At 43.2% G+C, this 27,930-nt stretch overlaps 2 protein-coding genes and 1 long non-coding RNA gene across 4 annotated transcripts in view; 2 read left to right on the plus strand and 1 right to left on the minus strand.

Moving 5' to 3' along the window:
- pomt2 (protein-O-mannosyltransferase 2) overlaps positions 1-7,669 on the plus strand; it is a 25,589-nt gene extending 17,920 nt beyond the window's left edge. The window contains exons 20-21 of the mRNA XM_042073339.1: positions 6,313-6,424; positions 6,564-7,669. Of these exons, the coding sequence (XP_041929273.1) occupies positions 6,313-6,424; positions 6,564-6,669 (218 nt within the window). The 3' untranslated portion in view covers positions 6,670-7,669. The remainder of the gene's footprint in view (positions 1-6,312; positions 6,425-6,563) is intronic.
- The window catches only part of LOC121693716, a 17,585-nt gene extending 6,050 nt beyond the window's left edge, over positions 1-11,535 (minus strand). Inside the window, exons 1-2 of the long non-coding RNA XR_006025557.1 lie at positions 11,525-11,535; positions 10,805-10,813 (exon numbers count right to left, since the gene is read on the minus strand). This is a non-coding gene — a long non-coding RNA (uncharacterized LOC121693716). The remainder of the gene's footprint in view (positions 1-10,804; positions 10,814-11,524) is intronic.
- Positions 11,536-15,177: 3,642 nt separating this feature from the next.
- Positions 15,178-27,930, plus strand: part of lin52 (lin-52 DREAM MuvB core complex component) — a 25,726-nt gene continuing 12,973 nt past the window's right edge. Inside the window, exons 1-6 of one of the 2 annotated variants that reach the window (XM_042073097.1) lie at positions 15,178-15,298; positions 16,015-16,089; positions 16,261-16,298; positions 16,394-16,460; positions 17,106-17,189; positions 25,721-25,902. In XM_042073097.1, the coding sequence (XP_041929031.1) occupies positions 15,280-15,298; positions 16,015-16,089; positions 16,261-16,298; positions 16,394-16,460; positions 17,106-17,189; positions 25,721-25,722 (285 nt within the window). In that variant the 5' untranslated portion in view covers positions 15,178-15,279 and the 3' untranslated portion in view covers positions 25,723-25,902. Of the gene's footprint in view, positions 15,299-16,014; positions 16,090-16,260; positions 16,299-16,393; positions 16,461-17,105; positions 17,190-25,720; positions 25,903-27,930 lie in introns of those variants that run through there. The other variant, XM_042073096.1, reaches the window with a different exon arrangement.

Below are 27,930 nucleotides of genomic sequence, written 5' to 3' on the forward strand. Positions count from 1 at the left end.
GTCGATTTTGTTCGGGCTCTTTTTTTTGTCAAAGTTCACAAGCCCACAGCGCAATAACTAAACCATGTAGGAGGCTCAAATTTTGCATGCTGGTACATAAATAGGAATAGTATGTAGCAAAATCGTCACGTTTGGTCTGGATAATCCTGCATGGTCATAGCTGTCCCTCAAAGTTGATACAAATTTTATTGGAGTTTTTGGCTGGGCTCTGTTTAAGCCTTCAGAAGACATATTTGTACTCAACATAGGCTCTTGATTTATTTTCCTGGTGGTAGCTGGCTCTTCTTCTCTGACATCACATAACTTGGGGTGGTACAGTTGATGATCACCTACATTTCTCTGATGTATAGCCTCAGTAGTCGTTGAACAAGTACTTAAAATCAGTACTTAAATAAAAGATAACCAGATAAATATTTACTCTACTTAAAGTAGAATGTACCACAATTATAACCCTACTTAAGTAAAAGTAAAGAAGTACCTGCTTTTTAATGTACTGTAATTGACTTTGCTGGGCCTCTGGAGAACCACATGTTTTTAGTGGTAGTTGATGCTCACAGCAAATGGCCTGAGGTGGTAGTGATGAAGAACACCTCGGCAGAAAGAACCATTGAAGAGCTTCGGTCTCTTTTCAGTCGTTTCGGATTACCCCAGCAGCTTGTCAGTGATAACGGCCCACAGCTAATATCAGAAGAGTTCAAGACATTCATGGAAGAAAACGGCATTCAGCACATTAGAACTGCCCCTTATCACCCAGCTACGAATGGGCTCGCTGAAAGATTCGTACAGACCCTGAAACAAGCTCTCCAATCATCACCAAATACACAATCTCTCAACCGGCGCCTCAGTGCTTTCCTGTTGTCCTACAGAAATACTCCTCATGCTACCACAAAGGTATCCCCTGCCTCAGCTCTGCTGAATAGACAGCTTCGCACCGGCCTTGATCTTCTAAGGCCTAAAAAGGCAAAAGAAATAGTACACCATAAACTAAGAGCTCAGGCAAAGAGCAGACCTAAAGCTAGAGTGCAGAGTGTCACAGTTGGGGACCAGGTTCTTGCCCGGAACTACACAACCAGGGAAAAATGGAGACCTGCAACAGTGGTGACGAAAAAGTGGTCCAGTGTCATACACTGTTGAAACCAGTGATCATCGCATCTGGAAGAGGCACATTGATCAACTGCTCCACACATCAGGTTCCAGTGACGACCAACCTCCGCCCACATTCCATGTTCCAGAGCTGGAGGATTACCCGGAACATCAATCCATCTGGCTTTTCCTATTATTTGGGTGCCAAGCAGCGAAGCTATGGTCTAGTATGTATGTCATTATACCACATTATCATCTTGACACTGGTTAGCATAGCGGTAAAAACGGTTGTAAAACCTTTTCCATGCCAATGATGAGAAAAAAAAATAATACCAATATAACAACTGCAGTGGGTGTGTTGTTAATAAACATATGAACCTATTAGTTCAATATTAGTTCAGTGTAGTGAAGTCAACATCAACAACCTCTCATCCTTCATGAAAGAAAAAGCTATCTTTAATCATAACTTGATACACTGCAAGAGCTAGCTGTCTATGTTATCAGACTACTCTTAATCAGACTCCCCCTTATGATCTGCAGCAAGGCTGCAAGATTATCCCCTCAGCTAAAATGTTGTCGCCTATAACACTGTGTCCTAGAGCTAAGTGCGTCATGGCATCAACAATTTGATAAATTCACTGCTGTTCGTAAGATTACAACTTAGCTAAACTGGCACCCAAGTATGAATTTAACTGATATGCTTTAACTCTTGACAGTAATGTCACTGCCAGAAGCACGAGATTGTGGAGCAATGCTTAATACATATGTCCAAGCTACAAGTTCTGCCACTTGTGCCCCTCTCCCCCTTTTTATCCAGAACCTACTCTGCCCTCAGAACCTGTATGTCTTCCACTGTCGCCCATTCAGCCAGTCGCTCACCATAGTGTTTGGTGGCCTCAAAGCAAGACCTGGCAGGGCTCAAGGCCTACACACCTAGCCAATCAACAGTCAAAACACATCTGTGTCTACCTTGAAGCAGGAACATAGCGTCCGCATGGCTTCCAGTGTTTGTGGCCTACACGTGGAACAGGATGACTTGGGTCAGGTTCTATTAGCATGGGGAGCAGGAAGCTTGGAGAAACAATTAGCCTGTATTTAAGCAAAATGGTCATACTTTATATGGGGCCTTCATTAAATTTACAACTGGAAAATCTAAACCAAAACTGGAATATGTAATCTGATATAATTCACATACCCATCACCTTGCATATGTGCTCCTGTGACTTGTAGTGGATTGGGGAGAGCAAGGATGGCCTTGATGCTTTGGTACAGGCATCCAACACTCTTTATAGCACAGCACACAGCATTTAATTTTCCCTGCAAAGCTTCACTAAATTTAGTTAAAACAACAGATATTCCTAGGCGGAGATATCAGATATCAAAATGTATATAAAACACTGGAGGATGATGTAGGAGGTTGCGACCCTATGACATTTTAGTCATTGATTAAATCAATGTAATTTGAGGCTAACCGTGTAAATATACACTTTAGATCATCACAAATTACATGCAAAACTGTTATTTCCCTCACCAATAAGCACTATGTAGAGGTCGTTATAAATATCAAAAGGATCTCATAAACCTAGGTTTTTCTATTAAGGATGAATCACCCCTGAGCCTTTTCGCTTTGGGTTTCTTTTCATCATAGGACTACTTCTACCAAATAGCCCTCCTAGTAGTTTTTCTATTTAGGATGAGTCAACCCTGAGCGTACTCGATCTGGTTTTCTTTTCATCCAAAGACTACTACTACAAAATAGCCCTGACTCCCTTAGGAGGAGATTTTTTTTTATTATTATATTTTTTTTTTTATTATTTTACTCACCGAACGTTTGCCTTTTGGTTGATCACTGGTTCTCGCTCAGGCATCTCGCCTTGCTGTCTCAGACAACCAAGGGCTTTCAGGATTTCAAATCCAAGGTCCCAGACCTCACCATGTACGGTTTTTCAGGAAGCTGGTTCTGACCCCCGATGTTGGGATCCCGGGACCTCTCGCAATTCTGTTAGGTAAATCAATTCGGAATCAAGAAGATGAGACAGGAGTCAGTGATCAAAATCATCCAATTATATTGAATCTTTGCAAACCAGCACAGCTGGTTGAAACAAAGAGTTTTACATTCTAAAAGTGCTTATATACTTCAGTGGCTACATAAGTCAAGCGTAACTACACCCATAGTCATACAATTCTCCTAATGGGTAGTCACTTAATCAAATGTTGGTGGTTTGTTACCTTACTTGTTGTTGTGAGCAGATCTCTCATATATTAGAATCTCGGGCTTCTCTGAGTATGTCTTATTCTAGGGCTAGGGCCTGAACCACCAGGGAAAAAAAGATAAGATGGGCTGAAGCAACCCAACAGCCCTGGTCTGCCTGTAGGTCTCTGGTTTACCCGTTGCTGCGTGTTCAGCTCCCTTACGGGTGTTTCCAGAGCCCCATCCCCAGAACCAGGACTGAGAGATCACCCCCTCCATTTTGTTCCAAAGGAAAAAACACTTAGGACTGTAGAAATTATTAAATGACAACTGTAATTCAATGGCACATAATTTTCCAAAACTGGCAAATATAACAAGAATATCAACCAAGGGCATTACATGTCTCTCTTTTAGCATTGACAGTAAAACAAATAAAAATAAAATAATTAAGGCATGTTGACCAAACACAAACCAAAACAAAACATGTTCCACTCTTAAGAGAAGTAACTCTTGACTGAATTAATATGTTATGCTATCAACGTCAAAGCGTCATTTTAATAGAGGTTAAGACTCCTCTGACAAGCAACACCTTCAAATTGGTCGAACTTAGATATAAAATATCTTTAACTTCATAATTCAAGTGTAATAAATGTCTTTTCTCTTCTCCTCTCTCTCTCTCTCTCTCTCTCTCTCTCTCTCTCTCTCTCTCTCTCTCTTTACACTGGCTCCCTGACCTTCAAGTGCAGAGATAACAACCACTCATACACACACAGCTAAGTCAGAGAAGATCTGTACCTTATGGTTAAGTGTGTTAGTGTTTTTCGTACCAGCAACAGTGTCCTACATGGTGACCACAGAATATCCTTTACCTTTGTGGAAAGGAACAACTCAACAGGAGAGAAGGAATTAGACTTCAAACACTTAACAAAATCTTGGCTTTAGTTTAGTTGAGAATAGTTCAGTAAGTTAAACAAGTTTGAATCCTAAGCAAAATCCCAAAAATAATTCTCTTATTGAGAGGAAGCAAAAAAAAACTATTTAAATACAGTTAACAGTCAGATGCATCTTTCTCAAAGTCAAAGTCAAAGTCAAAGTCAAAGTTCTTATGTGTATTCTCAGTTATAGTCTGTAACAGATATGTGACCTTCATGCATATCAGCTGACCAACACACACACACACACACACACACACTCTCACTCAGGCCTCATGTCGACTGACAGGAGGGAAGACAAAGACAAAACAGACTCAGTACCTTTTAGTTGCAATACATACAACACATAACATGTAGCCTATAGTTTTAGACAACTCAATTTCTCCTAATTATTTTGTGGTATTTTTGATTGGCTGTCACACAATGTTAGCAGCACTGGGATGTTTTGAATAGGCGTCCCCACCTTTATCTTAGTTTTGCCCAACTAATGCTGCTGACCATGTGTGGCTGCCACAGACAGACAAAGCTGCCAAGTAAGTTAACTTTCCCTTAACCACGAAGATGAGGCGGATCTTTGCAGCTCCGAACAAACTATGCCAAATAGTAGTTCAAGAAGAGAGAGGTTGACACTCAGACATGTTAGTATCAGAGAGCACCTTTAGCAGACAATTGCAAAGCACACATACACATAACCCACAGGTCAGAAACATAGATAGACATACATGTTGAGACATAAACTGACTCATGTTCCTGATTGGTTTCCGTAAAGTGACTGGTCTCAAAATTTGACAGATTGTCCAATTAAGCAAACCCAGTGAATGTGATCTCTCGCCCAGACCCCTACTCAAATCATCTGTAACTCTCAGGAGATTAGTTGACTTAGACCGGTTTCGTGTGCTCACACAATCTGTTCCTTGTTTCGGGGCCAAAATGCCCAATTCTGTCAAGGGCCTGATAGCTTACAGCTGACCGACCAGCGTTGCTGCAGCGTACCACCCAATGTGGACAGTAATCTTGCTCAACTGAATCTCCCTTGTTGTCCAGCTAAGGACTGTAGCACTTTAAAGGAACAAAACGTACTACTTACCGAGAGCGCGTCTTTCCAGCGGGTTAAGGGATAACACAGTAACACAGTAAGTTTGGTAAAAAGAACAATCCTTAATTCAATAGATCAATATAATCCTTATCAATCTCGATGGGACCTCCATAAACTGATGGTAATTTTGATACCATAGATTTAATAGAGACCCAGTCAGACCAATAGTATGAAAAATCAGGAACAGAGTTTATTTACAATGATGCGCATCAAGGGAGAGACAGCATGACTTCACCTAAAGATCCATCAGCTGCTCTAACTAGACAAGGATATAGTTAGAGTTTAAGTATCCTTCCAGGCTGACGGGAGATGGCGTTGGTCATCCCATCTCACGTGGACTACACTGAATCAGACCCTGATTAGTGGCAGCCTGGCAATCCAGAGCAGATAGCTACTGACGCAGCCATGCAGAACAGTGAAACACTGCAAAGTCATAATATTCCTGCTTATCTCTAAACACAGTCACACAGAGATATACACAGGGACAGTACAGATATCATACAGTCATTACATAGAATCATACTTTTAGTATCAAAGTGACCTACTAATGAGAAATGCAGAACATTAAACCACATATTAGAATATTGGACAAAATGCAGAACATTAAACCATATATTGGAATATTGAACATAATGTTCTATTCCACTTTCTCTCACAGGTTAGCGTCATACTCTACTTCTCAATATGCTCTGTATGCTCTTCAGTAGCATGCTAACAGGTTAGCATCATATATTCTATTTGTCCATATACCGCTACAGTTGTTCAGGATCAGTATATATTAATATTAATTACTATTCAATATCAGATTTTCTTTTCCCCCATATATATTTATTAGGTCAACCAGGCATATACTGCACACACTCTTCATGTCTGTATTTCCAAGTACTGTAATACAACATTTGACCAACATTTGCAGTGGGATATCTGATATCTTCAGGAATGGCCATAACTTCCCTCCACTTTACATATGTCATATTAATTAATTAGCTTTGGAAAAATGTTCTTTTCAGGTATTACATTGGACACTTTGCTGCAGAATACAGATCTACTGTTCAAACCAGCACTTGCTCAGCATCTACAGAGGGGTGGCCAGACTCTTCTCCTGGCTGCCATTCTCTACAGGTGAGCAATGCCATCCTATGGAATGTTGTTTAAAAAATGTGTATTCAGTTATATCTGTACAGTTACCCTGTTTTTACTTTTGACAATGCCAGATACTGTTATTATTTCATCTGGTGTGTGTGTGTTTTGTCTCTCTCAGTTTCTACCTGTTCCACCCTCTGTCCTACGGAATGAGGGGCCCGCTGGCTCATGACCCGTCCAGCCCCATGGCCAAGCTCAGGTGGATGGACTCCTGGGAGTTTTGACTCTGACACTCTGAAAGAGACTGAGCGCTTTTCCAACTGCACCAAGGACAGCCACACATGCTAGGAACAGCCCTTATAACTTGATCAGAGATGGTCACTCATGAGGAACAGCTTTCATAGCTGGACCAGAGAGAGAGAGACAGATTCATTTGTCAGAGACCGTATTCACAACTGGACCAGAGAGACAGATTCATTTGTCAGAGACCGTATTCACAACTGGACCAGAGAGAGAGAGACAGATTCATTTGTCAGAGACAGTATTCACAACTGGACTGGAGAGAGAGGCAGAGTCATTTGTCAGAGACAGTTTTCCCAACTGGACTGGAGATACTTGTTAGAGAGGGCTGTTCGACCAGGGTTAATCACTCTCCAGATAGAGAGAGAGAGAAAGGGAGAGATTGTTTTCTTAGCCACTTGGACCGGGAATAGACACTCGCAGACAAGCAATTAAGTCTCATTTGCTGCTGATCTGTTTTGCTGTAGATGACAGAATGTGTGATAGTGTTCAATTTTCAGAATAGATTGCAAACAAGCAGAGTATTTTGTTTTTATAAACAATGGTGCAAAACATATCACGTTACAGTCATACATATTTTTCTGTCACAAATATTTATCATGGAAAGTAAAGTATTTTATTGTAACTGACTAGGTAGTTGCACACTGAGACTTTGATGTTGTTCAGTCACTAGGTCTTGTGGGAAATGTTTTGTCCAGATATCAGTATACCAGGTTCACACACTAAACTCAACTAAACTTATTTTTATTAGAACAGTGAAACCTGAAAACATAGTTTACTTTTACATACTAGAACTAAAAAATGAACTGAAGTATTTTTATTGATTTTTATAGGTACTCTTACAACAGTAGCCAATAACTGCTTCAGTAACCACAACTGCTTCATGTTGTGATCAAAGTACTGTAGTCACAATAACACCAAGTGCCTTCCACGTGGTACTGTAAACATTGAATGTGAAACAATAAATTATATGATCTGTGAAAAGTGCTTTGGGTTGTCTATACTCACTGTATATTCTATCAGATTTCTATAAAACTTCAGACTTTGTGCGTAAATTGATGACTTAATGAATTATATTAGTATAGAGGGAGAGCAGTTAGCTAACAAACGTTCAGAAAAAGTCCTGTTGGCAAATTTGAGGAAAAGTCGGTGCTGAATTCAAGCTCAATTTTGAGTTTTTAGCTTGCTAATTAGCATAATTCACATACTTTTTGGTTTTGCCATCAGATATCATAGGAACTGAAAAAAATAAGGCATTAGTTTTTTTCAATCGCTAACAAGCGCTTACCCATACTTCAGATACTTTTTCTAAACTCTTAACACAGACTCACACCTGGCCAAATGGATAATTGTCTTCTCAAAAACACATTTTTGTTAAATATACTACTAACACATCTTTCTCTGCACACACTAACTTTACCAAAACACTGGAAATCTGACTCAAAATGAAATTATTCTGTCAAAGAATAACACTTGTTTTCACTTCACAAGGTACATGCAGTCAATCAAACTACACCAGGTTTCAAAATACTGGCTATTGTTGACATTACAAAAACTGCATAGACTTTTATGTTTCAGTTTTACAGGTATTTGCATGCAATTTTTACACTAAATTTCTTGGTTGGGAACTGTATGTCCACATGTTATGTTCACATTCAAAAGCATTCCAGTAAAAAGCAAATCAGTTTATTTTTTCCTTTACTGTTTACTACAGGAGGTACAGTAGAAATACTGTTTACAGTATGGTAGAACAAAAGTTGTACAGTATTGCTTACAGTGAACAACAAAATATCCATGAAACACGCAAGAGCATTCTAAACAAAAAAACAACAGTAAAAAGCCCAGAGGGGGGGGGACTAAAAAAAGCACAAAATTACTGCATCTAATCTCTGCGATCTTCAGGGTTAGGCCACATGTTTTCATCAACATCACATTGATTACATGGTCAATGATAGTGGCACGAATTTAATCACTGACAACAATTCTTGCAACCTTAGGAATGCCACCACCACGCATTCTTACACCTCTACCTTGCCCTCTCTTTGGGCCTGCTCTTTTCCCTGGCCCTGCTCCTCTCACTGCTCCTGCATCTCTCACTGCATATCTCACTGGGCCTGCTCTTCTCCCTGGGCCCCTTACTCTTCCTCATCCAGACATTACCAGTGTTGTATAAAGTACTAGAAAGCAATACTTGAGTAAAAGTACAAGTATCGTACTAGAAAAAGACTTTGGTAGAAGTGAGTCACCTTTTAGAATATTACTTAAGTAAAAGTCTTAAAGTATCTGATATATACTGTACTTAAGTATCAAAAGTAATTTAATGTACTTAAGTATTTGAAGTAAAAGTAAAAAGCAAGCGGTTTTATTTTGAACTTTTATTGTGAACTTTATTTTGGCTTTCTTATAGTAAAGCATAAAACATATTCAGGGTTCCCATATCTTCTTAATCTCACTCATCAAATCAAAGTCACATTCTTTTCTAGGACTTTTTTAGGCACAATTTTCTTAAGTTCAAAGAACAAACAGCATATTTTTAGAACTGACATCAAAGAAAAAAACAGAAACAGAAATTTCACTTTTGTATGAACTTAAGGTAAAAATGAAAAATAAATAACTTATTTCCTTAAAAGAAAAAAATGACCTGCTGGTAGGGAGAACATTTTGGTCATTTGGTATGAGCATTTCTAGGGGTTACTCCCCAGGTCACCATCTCACTCTCTCACACACACACACAAACACAAACACACACAGGCCACCTATGTCTGGCAGCTACTAATATGCCAGTCATTAGTTGAAACTGAAAAGGTGTCTGTTCATCTTCAAAAGAAGCTGGTTTTCAAAGTTGCCAGAATTCAGTGCCCGGGAGTTTCAGGCCCAAGACCGGCCCACGTTTTCCATAGTGGTGGAAATTAGATAAATGTTTTTTGCATGGGTAGGCTATCTTGTTGTTTGGTGATTTAGCCTACTCCTTTACTACACCCTCTTCTGAGCAAACAAGGCATATAGGTTAATCATGTAGGGTAATTGCTCTTTCTTACATTAAATAACTTTAATTTATCCTCTCTACATGTCCCTGTAGTCATGGCCTCATCACTAATTTCGGGCTCATCATTTTCAGTGGTCGACTGGTTGATCTGCTGTTCAGTTTCTCTTGGCTTCTTTCTACCATCCATCCTTCCTGACGCTTGTGTCTGCTGTAGGGCCGGCTCGGCTATCCATATCTGAGAAAACTTTTTGGAAAAGACCCAACCAAGTCTTTTTGGAAGGGGAGAACTCCCTCGTAGGCTACAGCCCATGCAGAGGCATTGCATTGGTGTCATGCACAGAATGAGGAACGTGTCCTACTTTAAGAAAACATTGACTAACGTGACATGTCTATTTTTTTCCTCGACCAGCCCAAAAGTGAAGCGGCCCACAGGGAATTCTCCGGATTCTCCCGATTACCCACCACGGGCCTGATTCAGTCTTACTCTTCTTGGACTGAAGACAAGTCCTGCGATGCTAAATAGCCTTTCACAGGCTGCTAAGGCAGGTAGCGGAGTGTTCAGCTTCACAGAAAGCTGCCAATGTACAGAAACATTTCTTGCAAATACGGCCACGCGTGTATGACGTTATCTTCACCACTACCCTGTTCACCGAGTTCACCACTATCGTCGGGATGGTCGTCTATGATAAGGGAGGTCCTCCAGTAGGTGCTCGTGCTTCCATGGCGGTTTCAGTTGTGCATCCTCCTCCTTTAGCAACAAACAAGCGCTGAAATAGAGCGCGCAACGTGCGGAGCGTGCTTAATGCAATCTAGTAGCAGTGATTTGCCAAACCTCCCTTATTGCAGTCGCACACATTTCTTCTAATTTTATGTTTTAGTAACGAGTAACGAAGATGATTAGTGGAAATATAACGGAGTAAAAGTATACATTTTATCTAGGAAATGTAGTGGAGTAAAAGTGAAAGTTGACATAAATTTAAATAGCGAAGTAAAGTATGCATACTTATATGGATACGTGAAATTTACTAGTACTAGTAGGGGAGACCGGGTATGGTTGTAACACATTTTTCTTCAGCACCTAAAACTACCATTTCTTTTAAAGCTACAGTTCTGGAACTTTTTGGCAAAGTAACCACATTTGTCTACTACAAGTGGCAACCATTTAAATCTCTTCAACTATATTACAGAATTTGTGAGATTATGACAAATACAGTGTGTACCTTTGTTACAACCTACCCCACTACTGGGGTAGATTGTAACACCTATTGGGGTAGATTGTAACAGGTACAAAAAAATGCAGAAAAACAATGGAATTCCATTTGATATACTGATTTATTGCATAAACAGGGTACACAAGGTGTGAAAATAGATTCACCAACATATTGTATACCATACAATCCGTTCTTCACATAGAGAATGAAGATCATATTAACGTTTTAAACTAAATATAAAAACCACAACGTTTATACTTTTGTGTGTGTATGTATTTGTGTCTCTCATGGAAAGAGAGAGAGGGCTGAACAGTCACACACACAAAGATGAAATTAAACAGACATTAAATGGGTCTACTAGCCCCATTCCACAGGTTGTAACATATTCAAAAACTGTGTTACAACCTACCCCACCACTGTCATCCATTGTTTAGCTAGCTGTATTAGCATGGTGCTTTGACATTAGCAAGAGAGAGCTACACCATTCTTTACTAGACAAACTATAGTTTGACCTGATGTAACTCATACAACTGTATCTACAATGGTAAAAGCCCTAGAAAAAATAATAATAAAAAAAAAAAAGTTACTTTCTTACCTCAGATGTTGAATTTTTCTCCTTACTCCGGGATAAATGGCACTAACAACTTGAAAATGTCCATGTGTGATCGTTAAGGAAGTCTGAGCAGTCAGAAACTGTCACATGGCTCATATCTTATCCCTGATTGGTGGAACTGGTGATGTTACAACTCTCCCCATGTTACAACCATACCCGGTCTCCCCTACAGTATTTGTACTCCGTTACATTACAACACTGGACATTACAGTGTTTGTCTTTTTCTGTTTCTGTTTCTAAAAACATCACTCCTCAAAGTCCTCCTTTTAGGCCTACTGTATACGTGTCAATGTAATAGAAACAAATAACCCCTGCCACTGAGGGTAAGCCCGACTGGAATCAGCTGTGGTTGGCCCAATTTACCCAACATAAATCAATTGTGTGTCAATTATTCAATTGTTTGTTTATTATTAGCTGAGATATTTTGTTTTTGAACTGATATCATTGCAGAAGCAGAGGTTTTTATACTGTATCTAGTTGGAATATTGTTTTTGCTATTGTGGGATGTTGTGTGTTAAAGCGATCGTTCGGAGTAATTTCACCCTAGGGTCCTTTGCACCATGACCCCGAGCCAAACACCCTCCCAGAACCTGTTTTCCCTTGGTCTAACCCTGGTCGAGTAGCGCTGTCAGAAACTAATGAGTTTCTGCAGGCTAATGGAACCAACTTTTATCTCGTAAATTACTCCACTAATAATGCCCTGAATGGTATGAAGTATGTTCTTTACTCATAAAACGAGGCATTGGAAAGTTTGTAGGTACACCAGGAGTTTATTTAAATAACACTTGCCTCAGTTGCCTGATGAATGTGCTATGATCTGCTACAATACGGCATTTCAGAATGTTTGTAAACAATAGTAAATAATAATTCTCGTATAGAGCTGCACAGTCCCGCCCACAGCCAAGGTTAGGTGCCGGATGTAAGATTCCCATAGAGTGTCCCAGTGACGCCACTTCCATTTGTCTCCATGGGACCTATCTTTCAAAAATGTTTCACAAATGAGTGATTATGGGCCAGGTTGATGTGGGCCCTTGAGACCAACATACCATAAAAGATTCTTCATCCTTCAAGAAGAAGAAGAAGGATCCTTTCAGGAAAAGAAGGATCCTTTCAGGAAAAACTGCTTTTTTTGCGGTTCAGGGGGCCCAGCACGGGGGGGGGGGGGGGGGGGGAGTGGCCCCCGGGGACGAAACAAAATTTTTCCGTAAAAGTCTAGTGGGGCTGCATACCCACCAAATTTCATGTGCCCCAGTGGTTCGGTGTCCCGGGTATCGTTGACCAAAAATTCAGGAAGTAGATGACGGGGGGGGGGGGGAATAAAAACTTTGACAATCCCTATATGGGATTATATCCCTATACATAATAATAGCTAAAATTCAGTATGACGTTTCGAAACAAAATAGATTTCTTGATAATAAATTATTAGAATAGTAGGTGACTGCTCATTTTTCTGTAGAAAGTACTTTGTCATTAACTATTATGTTGTCAGTCTTTACAGATTTACACAGTATTTTTTTTTTTTTTTTACTGTAAAGGCGACTGCGCTTGCCTAGTTAAAACTTCTCACTGGTGCTCTTTCCTATCATTCAAATTCCAGCCATGCAAAAAAATGGATGAGTGCATGTTTGAGGAGTGCTGAAGAGTGCAGATTGCATTATTTGCAAAACATTTAGACAAGATATCCTTTATAGTGCAACAAAAAGGAACATTCTCCAGTGCATCATTACTGCATATGATGCTGAAAGGGAAGTGGACCTAGGACAAATCCTCAGCTATGAACTGATTAATGTCCCTGTATTGCAGATAACGATGGTTATTTGTGAAGTGGAAATAATTCTATCCTTACTCAAGTGCTTTCTAGCAATGTGGAATGTCCAGTAGTGATCACTGCACTTCATTTGTTATGTGGTAGCAAATTATGTTAACTATCAAAGAAATAGATGTAGGAATGCACACAGATATTGCAACAGATAATGGTGTAAGCCTATTTGATTAAGACCTGAGTGGTTGAAACGTACTTATTAAATTACACTGGGAGCAAAGAAGACTATCTTCACTTTTTTCCCTTTGCAACTGTCAAAGAAATCCCATAAACACGGGAAGGCCTAGAGTAGCCTACATCAGATGGCCTAAAGATTAGACTCTTCTCCTAAGTGATTTGCATGCAGTAATTTGAACACTGACCTTGATCTAGCCTACTATGGCTATTTAAAGGTAGCCTAATTTATTGCCAAAACACCACACAATATAAATGAGCTATAACAAACAATAAAGGACTTAATCACACACAAACTACTATTTTACTGACTACAAAAATAATAATTACAAGGATACAAGGATACAAGGATACAAGGAAGTTTATTGTCACATGCATATAGTTACTGGAAGTAAGAAATGCAGTGAAATTATGTCTGGTGTCAGCCTATTTGTGCATTAATGGGGGGGGTAAAAAGTGCAGTAGAAGAGGGGTTTAGTAGATTAAGTGGCAAGGGCTGCATAAAAAAGGTGGGGGAGGACTGGGATTGGGTGGGGGGCACCAACAAGGAGCACCCAAGAGCAACAGGGGCAAGGAAAAACTCCCTTACCAAGGAAGAAACCTTGGGCAGATCCACGGCTCAAGGGGCTAACCCAACTGCCAGGGGTCTTGGTGTGTGTGTTGGGGGGATGACAGGGGAGATGGGATAGTGTGCTGTGTATGTGGGGAGAGGGCAGTGTGCAATATGTGTGTTGGAGAAGCTTCCTCATGAGACAATGTGCTGTGTATTGAGGGGGGGGGGCAGTGTGCTGTAAGTATGTTGGGGATGTGTGTTGGAGAAGCTTCCTGATGAAATAATGTGCTGTGTATGTAGGGGGGGGGCAGGGACTTACTATTGCAAGCAGAGTACTGTATGTAATGTATGTGAGTGATGACAGTGAAGATGTGTGTGTGGGCGGGAGGGGAGTGGAGCAGTGACTGTGTGTGTGTGTGTGTGTGTAGTGTGTAGGTGGGTAGGTGGGGGCAGTGTGCTGTAAGTATGTAGAGGATGTGTGTTGGAGAAGATCCTGAAGACAATGTGCTGTGTATGTGGGGGGGGGCAGTGTGCAGCAAGTATGTAGAGGAGGCTTACTGTAGCAAGCAGTGTGCTGTATGTATGTGAAGTGATGACAGTGATGATGTAAGTGTGTGTGTTGGGGGGGGGGGGGGGGGGGGGTCAGGGACTTACTATTGCAAGCAGAGTACTGTATGTAATGTATGTGAGTGATGACAGTGAAGATGTGTGTGTGGGCGGGAGTGGAGCAGTGACTGTGTGTGTGTGTGTAGTGTGTGTGTAGTGTGCTGTAAGTATGTAGAGGATGTGTGTAATTATGTATGTATGTAATCATGTTCCCATTAAATACATTAATAAACTATAGTATGGCTTCTTTAATGCTCAGACATGTATTTAGAGAACACTTTTATTTGGTTTTAGTGATTACTTTTAAAATCAACCCAATTTAGGGAAAAATAAGAAAGACATTTTATGTTGAAATGCTGATTATGCGGCTTAGAACCATAGGCTTAGAACTCAGAATTGAGCTTGGTAAACAAAATATTCAGAATCAGCACCCTCAAATTAGGTAAGAAGGGTGGTTTACCAACTTTTCCTCAAATTTGCAAGTAGGCCTACAGAAATTCTCTTCTGTGAAGCTGCTCTCCCTCTAGTAGTGCGTCACCTGCAGGTAGAGGACGGTAGAGACGCGCCAAGTCGGTCCTCGAGCATCGTCCAATCATTGGCTGGAAAACATCACATGTAGAGTTGATAAGATGGCGTCTCCGAATGGAGGTAAATTCTAAATCTGTCTTTAGATGTGATGTGTGTTTTTGCTGACATTTGATACTAAAGTGTACTAAATACACATAAAATGCACAGCAGCGTTTGTTGGTCTTCCGTTATGAAATACATAACATTGTGTGTTGATACTAGTCCGTAGTAGCCTACTAGCGAGGGTTGTATTTGCTCTCCACTTTCAAATGGTCACAATGTTATTGTCAGACCAATCATAACGTTAGCTAGCTAACTAGCTAGCAAGCTATCATATTTTGCAGGTGGTCTTGCAGTCAGTTAAATGTCAGAGTCAAGTTACCTTAGTTTGTAAATGTGTTGTTTTTTTTTAAACAACGCACAGTTTGTTGTTATTGACAGAGGTGGACAGCGTTATTATCTCACCTCTTTGCTAATGTTGTGAAGGTGGTCTATTGCAGTGTCTATTTGTGGCTTGCTACCTAGCTTATCAGGTTAGCGATCAAGGCCATATGACATCTAACGTCACTGCAGTTTATCTAACATTAACTATAAAAGGCATGAATAAAGAGCAATGTATTTATTGCTTTACTTGTAGTATATTTTTGTAAAGCGTACTAAAATATTGTACCCAGGAAGTGCTAAGTATCATTAACATCAGTAATAGGGTGAGACAAAAGCTACCAATTATTGCAAAACGTAAACATTTCCATGTTTGTCTATTGCAAAGGGCTTAACACAGTGTTTCCCTTTTAAAGGTGATGATTTTGAATCCTCCCTACTAAGTTTTGAAAAGCTCGACAGGGCTTCACCCGACCTTTGGCCAGAACAACGTAAGTTATCAGTCAGTAGTCAAATTCAATTATATTTTGTCATTAGCCCTAGAGTTGTACTTGTCCATCTAGCTTCTATGACTCATTGGAGCCAGACGAAGCTTGTCACGTTAAATATGTTGTTGTTGTGTACTTATTTGTTTATTAAGCAATGTTTGTTTTTTTCAACAGTGCCTGGAGTTGCTGAATTTGCAGCATCCTTTAAAAATGTGAGTTGCCAAGTAAATACTTAGCACACCATAGTCTTTTACAGCCCAGTCCTATAATAAAGTGCAGAAGCAATAACTGCCTTTTGTGTCTGCAGCCCATCACAAACTCTCCTCCCAAATGGATGGCTGAGCTGGAGTCTGAGGACATTGAAATGCTGAAAGGTACATTCCCCAAAGCTATCAAGATACCGCTTGTAATGCTGGACTGTTAAAGCGAAGCTTTCTAAACATATATCCCAGCTGATGATCATTCAACATTTCCCCCTTGTGTTATTAACTGTACAGACCAGTATATGCTATACCCACATAGAAGACTATAGCAATTTCTTGGTCATTGGTTAAAGCCTAAAGCACAGTGCCATACTGCTTTGGTATGCATTTGCTGCAAAAATGAAAATATGCTTATCGCTTTCATAATGCTGTTGTGATGTGTTTGTTGTACACATGACACATATATGTATGTATTATTATTATTTTTGTAATCAAGAAACAAAATCAGTAAGTCAAAGTCTAGAAAACACAGATTAGAGCTAACTGTTTTGCATTATTCACTTCGGCAGATAGATAGTTAATAGAAAAACTGTGATGGAGGTTCAATAAGTAGTACCTGGCCTGAAATGGACTGCAATACCAGAGTTAGTTAATCTGACCTCAGCCAACCTGAGCTTTTCACTAACTATCAAATACAAATCGGTCAGTCAAGGTGTAAAGAGATCCAAATCTCTACAAAATAAATTGGCATGCATTTGTTTGCTTTTGTTTATTTGTTTATTTTGTTTGTTTTGTTTGTTTGTGCCTTTCCTCCAGAGCTGGGGAGTTTGACCACAGCTAACCTGATGGAGAAGGTGAAGGGGCTGCAGAACCTGGCCTACCAGCTGGGCTTGGAGGAGTGTAAGTAATTACCACACACAGCGCCTGAGTGGTATACTATGAAGCAATATTAGATTTAGTGCTATGTTATGCCTAAAGAAGACAGAGCTACATTTAGAGTCTCAAACGTCCCCATCTGTTTGCCAAATTTTAACACACCCCTGACTATAGACTCTATATACCACTCATCATGCTTCGTAGTATTCTTTTCTGGTCAGGGCAGGAGTACTCATGACGCAACAGTACCTGTGTTACTAGCCTACAAAGACTTGAGAGAGAGAGATTATTAGTGGCTGAATTACTATGTTATTAAAGGTTGTATCAGCGATTTCAGGCCCAAAACAGGCCCAAACATAAATGATCACATTCATCTAATCTTTCCTAACGATCCGCTAGCTGTCTGCCCCATAAGCAGGCCGTCAAAAACGCGTCTCTGTAGGCAGCCTTGGCTCCGAGATCTGTACACAAACACAATTGCTACCAACAAGGGTTGGCAACCCACTCAAAGGCAAAATAAAGTGTTTTAACCAATAACCGACGAGATGGTCGCTTAGGAGAGTTTTAATTGCACGGGAGGGAGGGGGAGGGAGTAGTGAGCTAGCTCTCTGTTTAGTTTGAATCAACAGAAGTGACATATCCCCGCTATCGCTGATACAACCTTTAAGTAATCATCATTGCCAACATGGTTATGTCAGTGTCCGTGACCACGTTGTGTGCGTGTGTGTGTGTGTGTGTGTGTGCGTGTGTGTGTGCGTGTGTGCGTGTGTGTGTGTGTGCGTGTGTGCGTGTGTGCGTGTGTGCGTGTGTGCGTGTGTGCGTGTGTGTGTGTGTGTGTGTGTGTGTGTGGATATTTTGCCTGGTTTCATGCTTGTCATTGCCTTTGTTTGTTTTTCTCCTGCTCTGGAAAATCAAATGTGAAACACGCATGCATTAAAACACCCAAGAGATATCACAAGATAATTACTTATAATAAACACTAGAACACACTATCTTTCCAGTGTGCGCTTAAGGGTTGCAGCATAATGGTAGATTTAAAATCACCTTTATACTGTATTGGGCAACAAAATTGTTGCCTCCAATGGACTTGTGTTGTCCAAAAGTGTGATGTCACTTTGCTTACCAGAGGAAAATCGGTGCATGGCTGCTAGGCTGGAAATATTGCTGCCAAGTGTCCACTGTATTTGGCAGCTAAAGTGCTTTAGTAAGGCATCAGACAAAGATTCTTTTCACCTGAGTTGTAGACACGAGTCAGATGTAGAGTTTGTCTCCAACCTGTTATTCCACATGTGGCCTCTAGATGGAGCTGCTACCCTGAAGGCTAATTTCCCTGATGCCCTTCGTCCGCCGTGGCTCCACTCTAATCCCTCCACTTGTTCATCTAATTAAGGACCTCTTTAACATTGCTAATGTTTTTGAATTATGACACATAGGGCTAGTTAAGCCGGCGGAAATTCACCATCAACATTCTCTCTCAGTATTTCACAAAGCTACGTTTATTGTTTTTCTGTGATGCTGTGTTCCTGTTGTTGGTGTTAACTGTATCATGTCATGGGCAGCAAATCTAATCGTAAGGAATGTTAAAGTGCCCAGTCCTGAGTAATTTACAGAGCATTTTAGACTGGGCTCGAGGCAGAGTGGCGTGTGTTTGAGACGAGACGAGAGTGTGGAGTGTTGAGACATGCAAACTTGTGAAATCTGTTTTGACGGCTCTCGCTGCAGAGAGTCCCCCCTGTCTGTAATCCGCAGAGTGTGGATTAGCACAGCGCCACTAAGTGCTCCAATTTCTCATATGAAGAAGATGATGGGTACTTAGCCCACAGCCAGGCCAGCAGAGACTGCATCATGGCAACAAAAAGCACCGGCAAAATGGCCGCCGGGCAGAGCAGTCAGCAGAGGGAGAGGGCTCCATGTTCACTCTCTGCCGGGGTGCCTTAAAGGTGCTCTAAGCGATGCCATGCGTTTTTTAGGCTAAACATTTTATGTCACTTACTGCAAACATCACCTAACCAACCGCTAGCTGTCTGTGTCCTGAATACACTGTAAAATAATGTGATCTCTGTGGACAGCCCAGGCTCCAAAAACGGCAACAAAAACAACCTGGGTAAACCTAGCCCATAAAAACATAACAAACTATTCCAGCAAATCACAGACGAGATGGGCGTTTAGGGGAGTTTCAATTGCAGCACGGCAGGGAGGGGGAGGAAGTAGCGAGCTAGCTCTCTGTTTTGTTTGAAAGTCAACAGAATTGACGTTACCCAGCATTGCTTAGAGCACCTTTAAAACGACAACTAAAACAAATCAAACGTTGGTCGGTTGGGTTGATTGTTTTCCAGGCCTCTGTTTGCAGTCCTAAGTGTTTCCATCCGAAAGCGAATGGTACTGATGTTAGAGCAGCAATCCGAATAATCCTGTAGTGAGGTGCCTTACTGTTTGCATGACAGGTTTTTAGTTGGAAATTGTAAGGTGGCATAAGCCTGACCCACTGCCGGAGAGTAGTAGCTCCGGCCGCTGAAGTGAGTAATTTTATTGTTGGATGCCCCCCGATGTGCAGTCATTTCCTTGATTATTTCCAGTGTCCTCTCCCCCCCTGCGCTGTTTATCTGTGAGCTGGTGCCTGACTCTAGCTGTGAGCAGAGACAGAGAGAGAGGCAGACTCAGACTCCGACCCAGACCCAAAAGCCACAGAATGAGCCCGTAGCAGACAGCTCTCCGTGAGATTTCCCCTGTGCAAGCGGATTGATGCAACAGCCTACAACACGGGCCATGTAGAGCTATTGTGCTTTAACACACATTACTGACATTTTTAGAGGAGAGAAACAGAGAGAGTGAGAGAGTGTGTCAGAGAGAGAGAGAGAGAGGGTGTGTGAGTGAGTATGAGAGTATGAGTGTGAGAGAGAGAGAGAGAGAGAGGGAGCTCAATGCTGATTTGTAAAATTCCATCAAGAGAGCATGATTAAAGTGTTCTCCCTGAGAGTAGGATTACGCCAGACGTGATTTGTCAGGGCTGCAGATCGCCCGGCAGAGAAGCGAATGAAACGTCCGTTAAAACGGAGTCTCCTCTACCGTTGCCACCCACCCGCACGGCTGCAGACTCACTCAGACCCCTCTGCCCACCTTCATCACCAGCCTCTTCTTTGTTTTACCCAGCACCACGCTGATAGGAACTGGGACACACACACACACTCACACACACACACACACACACACACTTGCTGGGCAGCAGGCAGTAATGGCCCCCTCGTCAGATGCCCCACATTATGGAATTATGAGGCCACAGATTAGTGTAATTCATGCCAAGCCAAAAAGAGACAGACAGAGAGAGAGAGACAGAAAGACAGAGACCAATAGAGAGAGAGAGAGAGAATAGTGCTGTTTATCCTCTGCTGCTTTAGAGCTGTATTTACCACTCAGGATAAATGCATAATATATATTTTATATTTATTACTACTATTTTATAATTGAGCAGCACATACTAGCCTTCTCCATGCCTATCACTGAGTAACATTATAAATGGCATTGGGTGCCTTAGCATTAGTTCTCTATACCTTAATATCCATCTCTGTGCCATATAATCTGGCAGTTCTCTTTATACCCATCAGTCCTCTCTGTACCCCCTCAAACCCCCCCTTCAGCCAGCACCGTCACACCTGTGACAAGAATGTAGGAAAATTAACGTTCTAAAGAATATCTGGATTCATCAAATTCAACATGGCATAATAGAACCTTGAATTGTTGCGGAATAAAATCTTTTGTTAGAATGTTCAAAACTCCGCACACAGCGGACGAAATGGGCTGTTAGCCCTCTGGGCATGTATCAGTCCATCTGAGCACATAGCACTTAAAGGTGGGGTCAGTGATTCAATACTCAATACTCAATTTCAAGCCCATAAAAATTAAAATCATTAAATCATCATAAAATTCAGCAATCATTTCCTTCATGACTGCTAGCTGCTCATTCCATGACTACACTGTAAACAAATCTGGTCTCTGAAGGCAGCCCAGGGTCTGAAAACTGGAAACAAACAGTGGGGCAGCCTGTCTCCCAAACAAAACGAAACCGTGCGTGGACTTGATGGGAATTGAACTGGGAATTGATCCTCGGTTACATCCTCGGTTCAAATACAATGTACGTTGTTTTGGACAAAAACGTCTGTTTATGTTTATTTGCGACTTCCTGCGTTATCGCTAACCTCACCTTTATGGTGGCTTATTACGTCTCCCTATATCTGAGCGTTCTAACACATAACAGGCAAGATGGCCGGTCGGTCCCTTCTGTATCTGTCTTGTGTCTTGGTGTCTTTCTACGTCTGCTTGGACTCGCTTGGATGAAATGCTGATACGTATTAAAAACTTGTACTCTATATTGTGTACAGTACGTACTCTGTACGTATACAAACTCTATACATATTTGTGTGCTGTGGGCCTTCCGTTGGGTTCAGTCATCAGAAGTGACCCATTGTGCTGTGGGTGGAGGATCTCTTCTTCCGTTGGGTCTCAGCACCGGGAAGACCAGACGCCGTGCCATTCTTGTCTGGATAGTATCAGGTGGACGTGACCGTATCGACTGGCCTGTGAGGGGCAGAGGTGTTGCTCTGCCAGTCTCCGCTAGTGCTTGGCGCATAAGCACAGCAGACATTAATTCACTCATCTCAAGAGACTGGTCACCTTGAGGTGATCATCAATGAACACTTTCGGCAAAATATTGGCTTGAGCTATTGACTCTATAGCAGTGGACTTGCTAAGCTGGCATGGAGGTGAAAGCCTCCTCACCTGTATTTCACAGATGTCAGGAAGTGTGTGTGTGTGTGTGTGTAGCACACAACACTCATTCCACCACTTTTCTGATATGCTGCCTGTGTATGTTGAGTGTTATCACTGCCATTGAGTCGCCACACAGTCACACACCCAGACACACACACACACACCCTTTCCCATAGTGTGATGACACAAAGCGGTGATTATTATTCGTGTCCCAGTGCTGGTTAATGGCAGGCCTTTAATGTGCTGTGGTTTAATTTCCCCGTCTATGGGGGCCTGACAGGCACGGCCCAGTAAATCTCCCTCACTGTTTCATCACCGTTCACCTTCCCCCCTCCCCAAACGCCTCCGCCACGCCGCACCGTGCCGCCTCAAACCGACGGCCAACGGGGAGCTGTCAGCGAGGAGAGGGGTGGGGACGTACGCAGGCATGGGCGGGAAGGGAGAGTGTGTGTGTGTGGGGGGGGGGGGGGGGGGGGGGGAAGAGAGATTTACCGCCGCCTGCCCACCGCAGACGTGGCGGCCATTAAAGTGAGGAGGTGCTTAATGGGACGAAGTCACAATCACGCCGTGAAATCTCCCCCCCCCCCCCCCTCCCCGTCCGGAAGGTTATCCTCCGTTCCTCTCTTCCCAGCTGTCCCTGCCCCATCCCTCGCTCTTGGCTTTCGTTCGTTCGCTCGTTCGTTCGCTCGCCAGGCTAAACGACCCCCCCCCGGAAAGCAGATGATTGTGGGGGGGGGGGTTCCTCCCTTTTTTTCTGTCTTTAATTTGATCCTCGGAGCCACCGTGCGATGGCTCTGCTGGAGGATTCATTTGCTGGGAGGGAAATAATGTTAATTTGGGAGGTTGAGGGTGAAATTGAGAGTCTGTCCTTTGTAGCTTTAATTTCAGAGGAAATGCTGCTCTTTGGCCCCACACGTGCCAGATAGCACAAGATGGGTGTGCATGTGCGTGCATGCCTGCGTGTGTGCGTGTGTGCGTGTGTGTGTGTGTGTGCAAGTGTGCTTGACGCATGACAGAGTGAGGTACTGAATCCTATCTGATGTGTGTGATGAGATGACTTCACCTGCCTGGTAGCATTCTGTAGCTGTATGCGTGGGGGGGGGGGGATCCTATCTGATCTCTGTGATGGCTTCACCTAGCTGGTAGCACTATGCAGCACCTGCTCACAGCTATCCCCTTTGTGGGAGGAAACACAATTTGTAACATATGTGGTCCTACCAGCTGGTCTTTTTGTGTGTGTGTGTGTGTGTGTGTGTGTGTGTGTGTGTGTGTGTGTTAGGATAGGACGCGTGTCAGGCCTATCCCATGGGCCTCACAACCCCACCCACTCAAACACACACACACACACTTGGCTGGATGACGCTCTGATCAGTGTTGTCCCTTGGGGCAGTTTGGGCGCGTGCCTCTTCCCTCCTCCCCTCCCCTCTGTGCTGCTGGGTCTCCTCCTCCCCATACACACACACACACACACACACACACACTCACACAGCGCTGGCGGTACCCAGCTGCCGGGCCAGCGCTGGCCGTGATGAATGCTGCTGTCGCGGGCCGCTGAGCGTGGTCATCAGGCCTCCGTGTCCCAGGGGTCCTCTGACTACACTGATAAGTGCTGTTATGGAAGGTAATTGAATGGCGAGTGGTCCCAGGGGAGAGAGGGCCTGCAGTCCGGAGTGGAGTGGAGTGGAGTGGAGTAGGGTGGGGTGGGGTGGGGTGGGGTGGGGTGGGGTAGAGTGGAGTGGAGTAGGGGGTGGGGTGGGGGTGGGGTGGGGTGGGGTAGAGTGGAGTGGGGTGGAGTGGAGTGGAGTAGGGTGGGGTGGGGTAGAGTGGAGTGGAGTGGAGTAGGGTGGGGTGGGGTAGAGTGGGGTGGGGTGGAGTGGAGTGGAGTGGAGTGGGGTGGGGTGGGGTAGAGTGGGGTGGGGTGGGGTGGGGTGGAGTGGAGTGGGGTGATGAGTCCACTGCTGATGAGACGACAGCAACATGTGTAAAGGGCTCGCCACTCCCCTCTCCACAGGTCTCTATGGAACACACACACACACACACACACACACACACACACACACACACACACAACAAAACAAACAGAGACTCACACATGCACATTATACACATTACACACACACAAATATACACAGAGACTTGGACATTACACCCACACTCACACACACACACAGACGACAAAACACAGACACACATGTACATATTGACATACTCTTGCTCACTCTGATACATGAGGATATCCATGATGTGCATATATGCATACACCCATCCATAGAGATATAATGAATGCACACTGCATCCATACACATAGGAATATTAAATACACACACATACACTGCCCCCCCCCCCCCCCCCCCCCGAGTCCTTTGTAGTTGCTGTGTTGTTCTCATCCTTCATCCCCAGAGGCAGATTTAGCGCTCCACTCTCTTACCACTTACCCACCTACAGGAAGTATGTGCGTGTGCGTGCGTGCGTGCGTGCGTGCGTGCGTGTGTGCGTGTGTGCTTGTTTGTGTGTGTGTGTGTGTGTTGTGTGTGTGGTTGTCATCTAACTGAAATACACAACAGCCACCTTCCATGCACTCGGCGGTTTTTGTTTTATCTGGTCTGCCCTGGCAGACACACAGATGAGATGTGAAATCCTTGAACAGAGGTGAACATCATTTCAACAGCTACATTTGAACGATTTTGTTGTAAGCATCCCATCTCCATGGCAACCGTTCGTCCTGCTTCCCATGTGTTGGCCGAGAACTACCTCCTCAACCTGTGAGTGTTTGCAAACGTTTGCAGAAAACTCAAGGCAAAAAGAAAGCTCCTCGCCAACATTCACAACAGTTTGCCTACGATTGTGAATATGAACACACCTGTGACATGGCCTACGATTGTGAATATGAACACGCCTGTGACATGGCCTATGATTGTGAATATGAACACGCCTGTGACATGGCCTACGATTGTGAATATGAACACACCTGTGACATGGCCTATGATTGTGAATATGAACACACCTGTGACATGGCCAAGAATTCCTAAGGTCTTTGGCATGAGCTCTTAACAAAGGAAGTGAACGCGCAGTTGGTGAAATGGAGATTAGTGACTAGTGATATGATATAATCACCACAGCACACATTAAGTTATTGTGCTAGTAAGCTTTGTGTGTTTGTTTTTGTGTGTGTGTGTGTGTGTGTGTGTGTGTGTGTGTGTGTGTGTGTGTGTGTGTGTGCGTGCAGTTGCAGTTGCCTCAGAGTGACCGCTCAGTCTGAAGGTCACCCCATCAGCTGCTAATGGCCTCCTGCTCCACACACACACTCACACACACACACTCATTCCTTCGCCTGCTCCCCCTGATCAATCTGCACTTTATTAAGAGCACTGTGGCACTGAATATGATTGCGTTGACGCCCCGTCACAGGACTAATGTGCTGTCGCCCATCTGTCAGACCCCCCCTGGACATGGGGCGCACAGTTATGAAGTGCAGCCCAGTGATGAGCAGAGAGAGCGAGAGTGAGGGAGAGAGAGAGAGAGAGGGAGGGAGAGAAAGAGAGAGAGAGAGAGAGAGGGGGAGAGAGAGAGAGAGACACTTCTTTTCATTGATGACTGGTAGAGAGAAAAGGAGACAGAGAGAGAGAGAGAGATGCCCTTCTTTTCACTGATGATGGGTAGAGAGAGAGAGAGAGAGAGCGAGGAGGAGAGATACACTTCCTCTCACCTTTGCTCTTTTCCCCCCGTCTTTCATCCCCCCTTCTTCTCTCTTCCTCTCCATTCCTCCACTTTTCTGTGCTTCCTGTCTTTAGAGGGCAGTTAGAGGGCACGTGCAGGAGCAGGGGGAAGGTCAAAGGTCATGGAAATGCAGCTCAATCTGAGGTTCCCAACCTTTCTGCGGGCTGAAGCACATCCAAAGGTCTATCCAAAATACCCCAACGCATGGTTACTGATGATGATGAATATCACACACATTAAAGGATCAGCCCTCTGATTTCCCGGTGCTGGTGATGTGCAGTCGTCAATGAAATTCAGAAAAGTGAAAGATCACCGCAGATGCTTCCTCTTTATGTCTCTACCGAGGGCTCTGCTCGCCTCTCCCTCTCCCTCTCTTTCACTCACACACACACACTCTCCCTCTCTTTCACTCACACACACACTCTCTCTCCCTCCCTCATACACACTCTCTCACTCTCTGCCGAGAGTCATCACACACACATATAAACACACACACACAGACAGATACATGCACACACACTGATACACACAGATCTACACACATGCTCATGCAGACATGTGAAAAATAGTTCACAGTGAAAAATAAACCAGCAAAATAAGTCTACCAGTGTGCGGTGATCTTTCACTTTTGTGAATCACACACATTATTATCGCCACCAGTGTTTCCCACAGAATTGAATTCTATTTGTGGTGGTAGGTTTGCAGAATTAACTTGAAGGCAACGGTTTTTAGCAAATTAGCACAGCGTGGTTATGATGCTAACCAGATTTAAGCACAATTTAGTACAACCTGGAAAATCATTGTGTGGTGGTCAGTGTTGATATTGTGGTGGGCCGCCACAAATAAGTCAATGTATGGGAAACCCTGGCCACACCGGTTGAGGCCTACTGAGCTAGATGACATAAAGTTAGCATTTAAAACTACTGTCCGAAGTTCTGGGGTTAGACTGTTCTGCTCTGCACTAAATAGTGAGAGTGGTGAAGAAGAGGCGCCCAGATGTGTGTGTCATTTTTTTTTAGTCCAATTGGACGGTGAGACAGGAGGCGGAGAACTGAGGATGCAGCCTTTTTTACGGATTACTCCAAAAGAACACTGTGCTCATGGACATGGATTATACACACACCACAGCCCTCACAGAACACACACATACTGAGAAGCGCACACACACACACACACACACACACACACCACAGCCCTCACAGAACACACACATACTGAGAAGCACACACACACACACACACACACACACACACACACACACACCACAGCCCTCACAGAACACACACATACTGAGACGCACACACACACACATCTGCATAGGCAAGAACATACACACTGACTCACACACACACTCTAGCACTAGCATGACAACACTGCACTGGTGGTATCAAGCTTGTTCTTTGGAATGAGTGTTTGTTTGTTTATTTATTTATTTATTTGTGAAAACCATGTTTACATGTTAATGCCTTATGTCAGGTAATGTGAGTAAAATTGTCATTTACATAAAAATACTTTAGATTTTTTTTTACCTGAACTGAGAACAGGCAGCGTTAGTGATCGCCTCTACGTGTGCGGGATGGGGATTCTGTTGTCTCGAGGGCTTGCTGTTGCAGTGTAAAGTATTTGCTGCCTGTTGTGTTTGCCTGTGTGAGTGTGTGTGTGAGATGCATGACTGCAGACGTGCAGTCAGTGTGTCGGAGAGGAGAGGCGATGCGAGGAGCTGGCGATGAATGGTGCAAAGTGCGCCTCCTCCTCCTCCTCCACCCGGCTGGCTGGCACTCGGGGTGAGCAGATCGGAAATGACACCTCATTTCCATAAGTACATTAGGAATTCATTGGATTTTCTTTCCCAGCTAATCATCGCAGCGGTGTGAAACCTTTTAGGGCTTTTAATGAATGAATTTTGACTGATTGCCTATTAATAAGGACACCTCTTGAACAGGCATTGTGTGTGTGTGTGTGTGTGTGTGTGTGTGTGTATGCATGCATATGCATGCATATATGTGCGTTTGTGTGTGTGCATGTGTATGTTCACGTGCATGTCTGCATGAGCATGTGTGTAGATCTGTGTGTATCAGTGTGTGTGCATGTATCTGTCTGTGTGTGTGTGTTTATATGTGTGTGTGATGACTCTCGGCAGAGAGTGAGAGAGTGTGTATGAGGGAGGGAGAGGGAGGGAGAGAGAGTGTGTGTGTGAGTGAAAGAGAGGGAGAGTGTGTGTGTATGAGTGAAAGAGAGGGAGAGGCGAGCAGAGCCCTCGGTAGAGACATAAAGAGGAAGCAGG

This window comes from Alosa sapidissima, chromosome 19 (genome assembly GCF_018492685.1).
Source record: "Alosa sapidissima isolate fAloSap1 chromosome 19, fAloSap1.pri, whole genome shotgun sequence".
NCBI lineage: Eukaryota > Metazoa > Chordata > Actinopteri > Clupeiformes > Clupeidae > Alosa > Alosa sapidissima.